The sequence below is a fragment of the Chrysochloris asiatica genome, unplaced genomic scaffold, assembly GCF_000296735.1.
Source record: "Chrysochloris asiatica unplaced genomic scaffold, ChrAsi1.0 scaffold00045, whole genome shotgun sequence".
NCBI classification, from domain to species: domain Eukaryota; kingdom Metazoa; phylum Chordata; class Mammalia; order Afrosoricida; family Chrysochloridae; genus Chrysochloris; species Chrysochloris asiatica.
In genome coordinates, this window is record NW_006408563.1 from 15,598,120 (window position 1) to 15,611,560 (window position 13,441).

Consider the following 13,441-nt stretch of genomic DNA (forward strand, 5'->3'; position numbering starts at 1 on the left):
CTTTCAGGGTTTTGTATATGTATCCCTATTGCCTTCTTGCCTGCATGGTTTCTACCAAGCTTAATCTGACTTGCTTGCCTTTGTAAGTAATGCTTCTCTTTTCCCTAGCTGCTTTTAGGATTGTCTCCTTGTCTTTGATTTTTGAGAGCTTGATTATGATATAGCTTGTTGATTTTCTTTTGGGGTCTATCCTTCCTATGGTTTGTTGAGCTTCTTGAATGCTTTATCTTTGTGCTTTTCAGGATGTTAGAGAAATTTTCTTCCAGTAGCTCTTCAGTTATCTCCTCTGTGGACTTGTGTGATTCTTCCTGTTCTGGAATGCCAATAATTAATTCTTAAGTTATTCCTCTTCATGTTGTCCAACATGAATCTTAGACCTTCTTCAGATTTTTTAAATCCGTTTGTCTGCTTATTCTTCTATCCTAGTAGTATTGAGAGATTTGTCTTCCAGCTCAGTAGTTCTGGCTTCCATCTCTTCAATTCTACTCCTTTGCCCTTTCAGTGCATTGTCTAATTCTGATATTCTATTTTTATTCATTTGGACCTCTTTCTGTTGGTTTTGAATTGTTCCCCATGCTTTATCTTATTTGATTATTCCTATAGTGCTTTCCTGACTTCTTCCTTATTTTTCTCAACAGCCTTGTGAAGTGTTTTGATACATTTTATAATCATTTTTCTGAATTCCTTCTCAGGCATTTCCAAAGCCTGCCCATCTTCCAGTATGGAGTGTAGGTTAACCTCCAGATAATTTGTCTCAGTCACTTTATCTTGTTTCTGGACATGTGCTGATATGGTCATCTGTTTTGCTTCTTGGCCTTAATGCTTAATTGAGTGTGTGTTTTGGTATTTTTTATGCTTTCTGATTGCTTCCAGGAGATCAGGAGAAGGCCTTACCTTTTCACTCTTTTTATTATTTAACTCAGTGTAACCGTTGCAGGTGTTGTCTGCCTTCCTGGTGTATGGCAGTTGGTGTTGGTTCTTGCCTGGATTGTGGGGTTTTATAGGGTGTGATTGTAGCTTGACTATATGACTGCAATTGCTGTCTCTCCTTAGGTAAGAGAGAGAAACAGCCTTCTAAAGGTAAAAGGGGGAACCAAAAAAACAAAACAGCAATACAAAAAAAATAAATAATAAAATTGGATACTGTAGTCTATAATCACAATAGAGAGACAGAAAAGAAAAAAAAAAAGTCTGTAGCCTAATATGAGTATGCCTTTAATATCTTCTTTCAGCTTCTTGCCTTCAAGGCCACCTGAGAAATTTCAAGATGCCACTGTTGGTTGTTATGATATAACTCAGGATTTAACTTTCAGCCTGTTTTGTTTTTTTAGTCTGTCTTTCCCACTCTACCATCCCCATTCTAGCCTGTTTCCTAGTGATAAACAGTTCAGGGCTGGCTGTGGCCATTTTGCACTGCCAGTTGGTTTTATGAGGACTCTGCATCTTTATATCTGAGGAGGTCTGCGAGCATGCATACTAGAACCCTCCAGTCGTGGGGGTGAGGGAGGTGTCCACTCACTCATCCACCCCCTCCAGTCATCAGAATGGAGGTGCACAGATAGCAAAAGGCCAATGAAAAGATACCAAAAAACAGAACAAAACAAAACAAAAAAATAATGTCCACACCTTTGTATCCAAAATATCCACACGCGTCAGTCCGTGGTGGGTCTTCTCACTCCCCTGTTTGGTTTCACCACTTGGTCTCACCCAAGTTGTCAGCTCTGGGCTGCTTGCATGTAAATCTGTACTTGCATGTAAATCATTGATGGTCTATGCCATACTTTGCCTCTGGGTTGGTTTTAGCTGGTGATATGGAGCTTCTCCACCATCTCTTCCCATAAATATAGTCAATTTGATTTCTGTATATTCTGTCTGCCGAAGTCCATGTATATGATCATCTTTTATATTGTTTTAAAAAGTATTTGCAATGAAGAAGTCACTGGTTTTATGAAATTCTATCATGTGATCTCCAGCATTGTTTCTATCACCAAGGCCATATCTTCCAACCCACTGATCCTTCCTCTTTGTTTCCAACCTTTGAATTCTAGCCACCAGTAATTATGTATACATCTTAATTGCAGGCTGAAGAAACTGGTAGAAATTTTCAATTTCATCACTATTGGCTTTAGTGGTTGGTAGGTAAATTTGAATAATGGTCGTTATTAACTGGTCTTCCTTGTTGTTGTTGTTAAGTGCCATTGAGTTGGTTCTGACTCACAGCAACCCTGTATAGCGTTTTCAAGGAACAGCTGGTGACCTTGAACTGCCGACCTTGTGATTCAAACCCACCTTGTGGTCCAGAGCATTAACCCACAGTGCCACACCAGAAATGCCAGGTCTCCCTTGCAGGTATATGGATATGTAGGAATATGGATATTATCCATCACAGACAGCATTGTACTTCAAGATAGATCTTGAGATGTTCTTTTTGATGCTGAATGTGATGCCAATCCTCTTCAATTTGTCATTCCCACCATAGTAAAACATATGATTATCAGATTCAAAGTGGTCAATACCCCATTTTATCTTCAACAGCTTCCAATTTTCCTAGATTCATACTTCATACATTCCATATTCCAATTATTAATGGATGTTTACAGCTGTTTCTCATCTTTTGGGTTGTGCCCCAATAGCAAATGAAGGTCCTGAAAGCTTTACTTCATTCACATCATCACAGTCAACTCTGTTTTGAGAAGGCAGTTCTTCCCATTCTTTTCTGAGTGCCTTCCAACCTGAGGGGCTCATCTTCCGGAACTCTATCTGACAGTATTCTTGTGGTCCTCATCATATTTCAGTCTTCAGTATTCTGGTGCCATATGGCAGTGCACCATTGCTATTCATAAGGTTTTCAGTGGTTAAACATTTCAGAAGTAGTCCCCCTCTCCTTCCTCCTAGTCGGTCTAGTTTGGAAGCTCAGCTGAAACCTGCCCACCAAGGTGTACCCTGTTGGTTTCTAAATACCAGTGGCATAACTTCTAGCATCACAGCAAAACACAAGCCACCACAGTACAACAAACAGACAGAAAAGTAGTGACAAAACCGGAAGGAGAGAAAAATATTGAATTGGTCACCAGCAGTGCTTCTTCTCCACATCCCACTAATTGAAAGAAAATACACGAACTCAGCGTGATGATCCTTAAACTTTTCAAAGGGCTGACTGCTGGGAAACCCGCCCACCACTCTTGCCTGCCAACAGTTGTTGATCAACAGGGGTTTCCCCAGTCCTTGTTGACTCAGCAACAGTCAGCTTGCCTGCCCAGGGTACCACTGACTTGTGAGCATAAAGTCCAGGGCCACAAAGATGGTGGTGCTTCAGGAAACCCAGAAGCAGAACCCTGGGAAGAGTGGGAAGGGTCTGGGTCTCTATGTTTAACTGGGCATTAGGACTTGGTACTTCTTCAGTATCTTTCTGACGGAAAATTGTGATGAAAAATTTCAGAGAAAAGACAGGGATGTTTTATTAATATGTTTATATGGGTGTTCAGGGAAAGCAAGAGAGAACAAGGCAGTCCTACAAGAATTGGGAGATTCCAGATCCAAATAAAACTCTGTAGAGTTCTCTCTTCATTACCTGTCTCACTACAAAATCATCAACACTCCTGTTGACACCGTATTCCCACACCTTTTGATATACCCCTCAGCACACTCATACAACACATCCCCTAGAACACATGCAAACACACACACATTTCAAGTCCTGTGAGATTTGCATTAAGCTTTGCTCCTGGAGATGAATTTAAAGTGGAAGCATGGCAGGATAGTGGAATAACTGTACATATAAAATGCCATACCATTTGACTCTTTGCATAGCTTCCTCTAAAGGCTGATCCCTAGAATTCCTGCTCAACCATCGTCCTGGGAAAGTCTCCCCAAAACAGAGGATTTTGCAAACATTGTACAAGCTTCCTCTGGAGACACATATTTAGAAGGTTATCTAAGAATTCTCATGCCCTCTGCAAACTATTTTGAATGTCTTGCCAAGCCTGCTATTAATCTGAGAAGAGACTGTCACCATCCAAACATTGTAACTTCTCAATCTTTTTTTCTCCTTTTCTCCAAAAATTATTTGCTGAATACTTACTGTGTGCCAGGCACTCTGCAAAGTTTTATGAATTTCCAGTCACAGAGGGTAGAATTAAATCATTGCAAACAGTTGGACTTTGGTAGTTCTGTGGCTGGGAGGGACAGAAGAAGGACACAGAGAGGAGGTCCTAGATGACACTCTGCTCATTATCAGCTCACCTGGACATGGTTTTTCTCCTGGAAACTAAAGGAAGTGAGTGAGTGAGGAATCCCAAGGAATCTTTTCAGTTGTTCATTGTGTAAACTTGGCGAAGCACCTAAGTACTCCTGTCTCAGTTTCCCCATCCCTGATATGGGGGAAATAGCAATGCCTCGCTTACAGGGCCATGGTGAGGATGATGTGAGTTCATGCATGTAAAGCATTTAGAATGGTGCCTGGCATGTATGTGCAATCAGCTAGCCACATCCTTATCATTACTGGGTTCCAGGAGCTGGAGATGATGCAGTAAATGCACCCCAGCCTCTGCCCATGTGGAGATTCCAAAATGGGCAAGTAAATATATGGCCTATCACATGGTGATGAGTACCGCAAGTGCTGCAGAGAAAATGAAGTGGCATCAGTGAGACCATAGAGTATCGAGGTGGAAAATAGGGTGCTATTTTACATAGCAGAGACTCACATTTGAACAGGGATCTGAAGCGCTACCCATGTTTCATGAGATGGAAGAGTGTTATGAGTGGAAGTACAAATGCCCTGGGGTAAGAGTTCTGGGAGCAGCAGGAGACCTTTATAACTGGAGAGGAGACTGGTTGGGGATGAGATGTGGGATGTTACAGGATGAGGACTCCCACAGATCATGTAGTGTCTCATAGGCCATGGTAAGAATTTGGGCTTTAACTCTGAGCAAAATTGGAAACCATTTAGAGGTTACCGCAAGAATGACGTGGTATGCCTTCATTTTTGAAAGGATTATTCTAGCTTCTGGTTTGGGTTTAAATGGAAGGTGACAAATGCAGAAGCAAGACATCTAAACAAGAGATGATGGTGATGATCTTAGCCAGAGTGGTAGCAATGGGTTAGTTCTAAAATTATTCTATTATTTCACTCTAAATGACAACACTTTCTTAAAAAATTATTATTTGCTTCAGCAACCCCACAAGTATGTGCATCACTCTCTCCAGGGGCCTCTGTAGCAATTAACTTGATAAAATCCTAGGCGTATAATTTCTTAGGTGGAAGCATTCTAGCAATGAAGTAGAACCAAATGCCCCAAAAACTTGGCTATTGCAAGAAACCTGACCTGCCTTGGGTTACTATTTCCTGGCTGAATGATTCAAGTCTCCAGGGTTATTGACACAACGAATTTCATAAGCATTTCATCCACTTGAAAAAATTAAATTAAAAAATAGGGCTATGCAAATGCAGGCCTCCAGCTGTTGAGAGATTTCCAGATGGACCCATTGTTTTCATGGATTCTGTTGAGATCTCAGATTCACTCTCCTCTTTGCCCTTAGTTCTTATCTAAAACACTTCAAAGACATTAATTATGTTTACGAAATATTTAAGCAACTTAATGAGATACTGTTATTGGAAAGATATTTCTTTAAACAGGTTTTTAAGTGTTTGATTAATAGTTCCAGTGAAGGCTTGAACTGGCTGCTTCCTGAAAACCAAAATATTACATGCTCTTTGAGCCAGTATATTGGTTCTTTTGTGTGTTTTTCTCCTCCCTTAATTATTGTAGAAACTATTTTTAGAATTCCTACAAAGTGCCTGGTTTAGGGTGGTAATAAAAAATAATAGGGCTGTTTCCATCATGGACTGCTGACATGAGAAAAATCTATTTGTCTTTCTATCGATTTGAGTCCTTTTTAGGCAATTTTGATTATTGTGGAAACTTCAAGAATGATATATGCATAACTTCCAAAAAATAGCTTCCCATATTTAACCATAACATAAAATTCTCTGTTATACAGCTTGTTTCCAGGTTTAAGTTCCAAGGTGTAGAGGTAAAGGGAAATTCTAATATAATCAGGTATGCTTATAATTACCTTTAACTAACTCTTAAAGTTTAGTCTTTATAGTCTTATGTCTTCAGTCCCATATAATAATGCTTATGCATGGCAAAATTTGAACTCTGTGAGTTGGATTAAAAGAAGGAACAAGGGGGAGTTCTATAGGTAACCTGGGTTTCCACCAGTCTGTCTTTTAAGAGAATCTTTAAATGCCTGGTGTAGAATAAAGGCACCCTGGTGGTGCAGTGGGTTAAGCATTGGATGCTAACTGCAGGGTTAGCAGTTCAAACCTACTAGCCCCGCTCTGTGGAAGAAAAATGAGGCTGGCTGTACCTGTTAAGATATACAGTCTGGGAAACCATGTGGACTAGTTCTACTCTGTCTTCCCTGGTTGCCCTGAGTTAGAATTGAACCGACAGCAGTAGGTTTGGTTTGGGGTTTTGTTTGGTATAGAAAAGGTATGGAGTTGGAATTCTTATGTTATCCTAATTATCAGAATGTTTACTCCATTTTATGTTAATGTTGCTGTTAAGTGGTATCAATCAGTTCTGACTCATAGCAACCCTTTATAGAGTTTCCAAAGAGTGGTGGTTTTAAATGACCGACTCTACAGTTAGCAGTCCTGTGCTTATCCTACAGCTCCATGCCAGGACTCTATGTTAATGCCAAACCTCTTTAACATATGCTGGTGCATTTCATTTTGGTGGCAAGGATTAAAGGTTAGTCCTTAGGTCAGCACCTAACTTAAGTGGCGTCAGATGTTCCTCTGTGGTTCTGGGCAGTGCTGACTTCCTTCCAGTGAACATTTCTCCTTTCCCCTGGGTGTCTTCCCTTCATTACATATAATTATGTAATTATTGGGCTTTGTGTATATGTATGCATGGATATACAAACCAGTAAGCAGTTATATGTTGCTGATTCCATTTTCCTCAAATTGACAGAAAAAGAACATGTTTACTAGCCCTGCCATCATAGTAACTGGCGCTGAAGGACCCAACCTCTGTAAGCAGCCACTAGAACCTGCTGCTTCCTACAGGGGCTCATTGCCCTTTGGTGTGAGGTCAGGATTTCTCCATAAGCTGATATCTTTACTACCATTACAATTTTCAAAGTGGGGATTGGTAGGTGTGCTGACTCATAGCAAACCCGTATAGGGTTTCCAAGGAGCAGCTGATGGGTTTAAACTACCAGCTTTGTAGTTAGCAATTCAGTGCTGATCCTACAGCACCACACCAGGAAATATTATGCAAAGTCCATTTTCATAGAGGCCACAGACTCAGGCCCCGAGTAAAGTGCATTAGACTGATTCCCACCTTGATGTAGATGCTCCTGTTACCCTTCACAGCAGCTGGGCGCTCCCAAGTGTAAAATGATGAATGGCCTGAGACAATAAGGGCTGAAGCTGGGAGGTGGGTATACGGGAACTCATTATCCTGTCTTTTCCTCTTTACATATGTTCGAAATTTACACTAATAAAAAGTAAAGTATACCTTAGGGCTAGGTTGCACTCTTTCCAAAGGGACTCATGCAAAGGCCACAATTGCTGAGCCTTGACTCCCAGCCCCACCACCTAAGGCTGTGTAGCTGTGCTGGACTAGGGAATATCTCTGCCCTTCTTGGTCCTCACTAGTACAATAGGAATAACGTAACAATGGGCTGTTGTGAAAATTAAATGCAATTAATCAATAAACTTAGCTACTGCTGCAGTATTTAGGTAATAACAAAAACCAAAATCAAACTCATTGAAGTCAAGTCAATTCCCAATCATAGTGACTTCTGTAGGACAGTAGAATGGTCCCACAGGGTTTCCAAGGCTGTTAATCATTACGGAAGGCGACTGCCAAATCTTTTTCCCATGAAGCAAGCAGCTAGTGGGTTCAAGCCGCCAACCTTTCAAATAGCAGTCACTTAGGTAACAATAAAGAGTTACTAATCTATGTAGTTAGACTTTGCATAGCACATACAGATCAGAAAGTTAGATTTACAGGAATGCATTTCCTGTCTCAAGAATGGCAAGGCTGTTTATGTAGTAAAAGAGCAATGAGCTGGAAGTTTACCTCTTGCCTCATTGTTAGCATGGTGTGCTGTTGACTCAGTTGTCACTTACAGCGACCCTACAGGACAAAGTACCCAGTTTAAAAACCTCCATGTTGAGCCTTGGTGGCACAATGGCTAAGCGCTCAACTGCTATCCAAAATGTTATTTGTTCACAAGCACCTAGATGCTCTGCAGGAAAACGACCTGCTTCCTTCTCTATTACATGAGATAACTGAGTAAGAATTAACTGTTAGCACCCAACAGCAACACTAAAAGCTCTCCATATATGGGGTCCAAGTTTCTGATTCAGTATTTGTTATTTAACTCTTTGCAGAGAGACAAAAATCATTTTCTTTGAAAGTTACTTACATAGCCCTCTAAGACTGAAACTCAAAGGGAACACGTGAGCAGGCATGTAAGCTTGCTGATGACCACATTGGTGAGTGAAGAGGGGGAAAGGCAGCAATGAAGAAATGGGCTGAGTTCAACCACGTTCCCCAGACTCCCAATGACCTGGAGATAAGACAGAGAAGAGGAAACGCTGGTTGGTCCAAAGTGTGGTGAGACTTGGGGACACCTGAGCCTATGGACAAGGACATAGCCACAGAGGGCTAGAGCTGAGAGTGAAGCATCCAGCTGATCTGAAGTGAGGGGAGATTCATAAGAGCACCCAAACTTGTAGATAGTACCAATTTGACCTAGCCTTGATGGCTAGAACTTGACTAGAGGAAGATAAAAAAATAAAAAAGAACAAAATAATTTTTGATAAAGGAAACGAGGGTAAATTGCTACAATTTGATGAACTTGACCTATACTCATGGAGGTAGTAACTCTAAATACCAACAGAGAGGGAAGGAGTCTTCACACCAAGTATCAATGCTACCGCTCTGTACACAGCATAGATAGGGACAGGCAACTTAGACATTGGCTACCTAAAATGAGGGGGCGATAAAGGCACGACGTGATTGGCTTACTAGGTTTCCAGGGGGAGTTTAGTTTAATAGTGTGTGGGGGAAGAAAGAATCCCTACTGAGTGGTTTTCATCTTGTCTAGATTGGTCTGGTTAAAAGAGATGGGGATAGGATTCTTATAATTCAATAGTAAGTAATTGTTACCATGACTAATTGCGACTGTCACAATTATAAAGGTAGTTTTGTAACAAAAACAAGGGAGTAATTAATCTTACAGGACAGAAACAAAGGACCCTAGGACCATCAAGGGAGAAGAGCAGAAGCGGAATGCCAGACCTTATCCAGAGAAGCAGCAATACCAGAGATGAAGGCAGAGATGGGGACTCTAGATACATGGGAAGAGAGGGACTAAGAGATAGCAGCCGGGAGGCAGACTTGAAGAATGTGCCCTTTGGTGGTGTAAATTATTATACATGCCTGAGTGTTTTTTTGTTGTTGTTTTGTTTTGTTTTTAAAAGGAGCTAAAATGAATAGAGAGAAAGAAATACTGTTAACTGATGGTACATGGAGGGGCTTGTAATCATTGTAATGAAACAAAATACAATAGGATGAGTGCAAAACCAATGCTCTCCCATGTAAACTTTCACTCAATTCACAATAAAAACTTAAAAAAAAAAAAAAAGTTACATAGAATTACAGCAGGAAATTGTCAGACAGTGCCTGGATTTTAGTGTTGACAAATTCTGATTTTCAAATCCTGATTTTCTCATTTACTAGCTAAGTGATCTTTGCCAAGTTAATTAACATGGCTTGTTTTGGATTCTTCATCTGTAAAATGAGACTGTCTACAAGGATTAAATGAGATGCTAGAATTCTCAGAACAGCACGCAGCACATAAAAGGCCCTCCACAAATAGTTATTTTTTAAATATATGTTTTACTGCTAGCCCTATTGAATAATAATAGTAATAATCATTATTATAAGTAATATTATATATTTATGTTTTATATATAATATATGGAGTCCCAGTGTGGTGCTGTGGGTTTTAAGAAACTTTACCTGTCAGCTAGATCAATAGTAGATTATAGGGGGAGGAGGATAGAGAGGGAGGCATTTATTGTAATCATGACAAGAAACGATGGCAGTGGTAGGTGAGCAGTGAGAAGTGGAAAACAGCTGGTATCTGTTAAAGAAAGAGTGGAGATGATGCTAGCTTGGGAGTGCATTGAGGACTACATCACCTTCATGTGAATTAAAACCTGGATGTGTGGAGATGTTTTCCTGCCCTGGTGCCTTATATCACCTCTGTGTGAATTCACAAAAGGGTTCTCTTCCTCTGAGCAGATACATCCCTTCCAGAAATGTTTTTCCAAGTAAATCGTGCCTAAAGTAATAATAGTTGCAAGTAGAAAAGCAAAATAGTATAGGGGACTTGGTGGCTGAAGACCCCAAGGGACAGACCTACTATTGTTTTCATGTTGTCGAGTGCTGTCTAATTGGTTCAACTCATAGTGACTCTATATAGGGGCAGCTGGCGGGTTTGCACTTCTGACCTTGTGATTAGCAGTTCAGTGCTTATCCTATAGCGCCACACCAGGACTCCACGGTAGTTGGTGGCCATGTGCCATAGAGTCAGTCCCTACTCATGGTGACCCTGTATAGGGTTTCCAAGGCAGTGAATCTTGAGGAACAGAAAACTTCATCTTTCTTCCGAAGAGTGGCTGGTAGATTTGAACTGCTGGCCTTGAGGTTAGCAGCTCAGCTCGTAATCTACTATGCTACCAGCTACCAGAACTCCATAGTAGGTCTTACCTTGGTGCTGCTACATGGATTATAGTCTAATAGTTATTTCTGCAGAAGGAAAAAAAGAACAAGAAAGAAGCATCAACTGTGTATAAGATATTGTTATGCATGTGTGATCTTATCTCTTCATAGCAATCCTGGGAAGCAGCTTTTTTTTTTTCTTTTTTTTTTTTTAACTTTTGTGATTTGAGTGAAGGTTTACAGAGCAGATCATCAGTTTTACATTCAGCTAATCATACACTTTGCTTCATTACATGGTTGCCATCCCCTCCCTGCACCAACAAGTGAATAGCATTTACTTCAATTAACTTTAACCACTGCATTCCCCTGGGAAGCAGCTTTTATTGCTCTCATTTTACAGATGAGAAAACAAACTCTTAAGTGAAATTAAGAAACTTGGCCAAAGTCACATGGTTAGAAGTTAGCAAAATATTGGAATGTAACAGATCTGTAAGCCACTATTGAAAACCAAGTTCACAATGTTCTTGGTAATTTATTCCTTCAGGTTTGCTTACAAGTCTTCTGAAAAATAAAAGAAAAAACCTAATTACGTCCATGTGTTTAGGACAGATAAATTCAAGAATATATTAATTCATCAGCAGTTCATGTGCATTACATTGGTAGATATAAATAAGTTGTGTGGTTGTTGTTTACCATTGAGTCGGTTGTGACTCATAATGACACTGTATAGAGTTTCCCAGGAGTAGCTGGTGGGTTTGAACCGCCAACTTTGCAGTTAGCAATCCAATGCTTATCCTACATCACCACACCATGAATACATTTGGTGCCATTGAAGCAAATTATTTGCATAAGAGAAAGAACATGAAGAAATTCATAAGCAACTGTGAAATATAAATCTCATTTTTCAATCTAACTCTGGTTTGCCTTGTGTTTCAAAAATGATCCCAAGGGACTCGAAAGCCTCTTTTTTGTTTGCTGTGTAGAGTGGTCTCTGTCTGCTACCTAAGGCTTGGGCTGTCACAGGGATGGCTGTGGGATCTGAGGCCAGTGAACACTTAAGTTGTTAGTGTCTTCTTTGCAGGCCTACAATGGGCACCATCAAGCTCTGGAAGTCCTTCTGCAGTCCCTGGTAGACCTGGACATGCGGGATGAGAAAGGCCGCACTGCTCTGGACCTGGCTGCCTTTAAGGGACACACAGAATGTGTGGAAGCACTTCTCAACCAGGGTGCATCCATCTTAGTGAAAGACAATGTAACCAAAAGAACCCCACTTCATGCCTCAGGTAGGTCTTGTCAAGGGTCTGGTTAATGTTTTGGCCCTGATTCTGGTGACCTTCATTCTTTGACCCACTTATAAGTTTGAATAAAAGGGATAGCAGCGTCTTCCTTCATCCCGGTTTTTAAACATCTCTTTGCTTTTCACATTAGATAGATCTACGTGCTTCTAAAATAGTTTTGGCCTGCTAGCCAATTGGAGATGATTAGTGTTCTCTGGCCAGATGGGTTCCAGATTTCTTCATACGATCACCTAACTCAAAAGAGAGTCAGAACTCAGAGTCAGGGTATAATGTGACCTTCAGAATAAGTTATATAGAACAAAACATTAAAATTATACAACATTTTAAAGAAAAACAATAACAAAAATACTCGAAGCCTGTTTCATAAAAACAGTAATAAGACACCAATCCAATTAGTGTGTCTCTCTGCCAATCTGAAGGTGTTCATGAGATATTTTGCTATGATTTTGATGTATCAAGTATAAAAACAGCAACTCTTAAAAAATGTATTTTGTTATATATCAAACAGTAAATCATTTACCTTTTCTGGAACTGTTCTCCATTGCATGTGAAATAAAACTGTGACAAGAAACTTCTAGATACATAAGCTAGTTGCTGTCAAGTTGATTCCAACTTCTGGTGATCCCACATCAGACTAGAACTATGCTCCATAGGGTTTTCAGGGACTGATTTTTTGGAAGTTGATCACCAGGACTTTATTCCGAGATACCTATAGAACTCGAACCTGCAACCTTTCAGTTAATTGTCAAGCCCATTAACTGCTGTAACACCCAGGACTACTCAGATAGGAAAGTAATGTGAAGAGTCTGTATCTAGCTCAGCTAACATAAATATAATGAGGCTTAGGAAATCATCTTATAAGGAGAAATAAAATAATTGTCTTACATGGTAAAATGATGCATTATTCACAAAACAAAAGAATAAAGATAGTTGTTTTTTTAAGTCTTTATGATTCTTGGTACTTGAGAAGCATTTTCCTGGATGATTAACCTTATAGAAATATTTCCCTCTACATGCTGAGGAAATCCTGTACAACTGAATATAAACAATATGGAGACAAAAGAAGCTTGGCTGCTGCCTGATGACCTAGGAAGGATGTTGTTGTTGTTAAGTGCCGTTGAGTCGATTCCGACCCATAGCGACCCTGTATAGGGTTTCCAAGGAGCAGCTGCTGCACTTGAACCACTGACCTTGCAGTTCAAATGACTGTGCAGTCTGGCGCACAGTGCCACACCAGGACTCCTAGGAAGGATAGTAACTGGAAAAGATGTAGACATGGGGGGAGCAATTATGAAGGAAGTCAGAAGAAGAATTGATTCCTTTAAATTATGTTTTGACAAAGAATGTTAAATATATCATGAACTGCCAGAAAAATGAACCCGTTTTTTCAGA

General features: G+C 40.2%; 1 protein-coding gene across 1 annotated transcript in view; it reads left to right on the forward strand.

Moving 5' to 3' along the window:
• The window catches only part of ANKRD44 (ankyrin repeat domain 44), a 400,403-nt gene that overhangs the window by 365,584 nt on the left and 21,378 nt on the right, over positions 1-13,441 (forward strand). Inside the window, exon 17 of the mRNA XM_006862012.1 lies at positions 11,833-12,034. Within this exon, the coding sequence (XP_006862074.1) occupies positions 11,833-12,034 (202 nt within the window). The remainder of the gene's footprint in view (positions 1-11,832; positions 12,035-13,441) is intronic.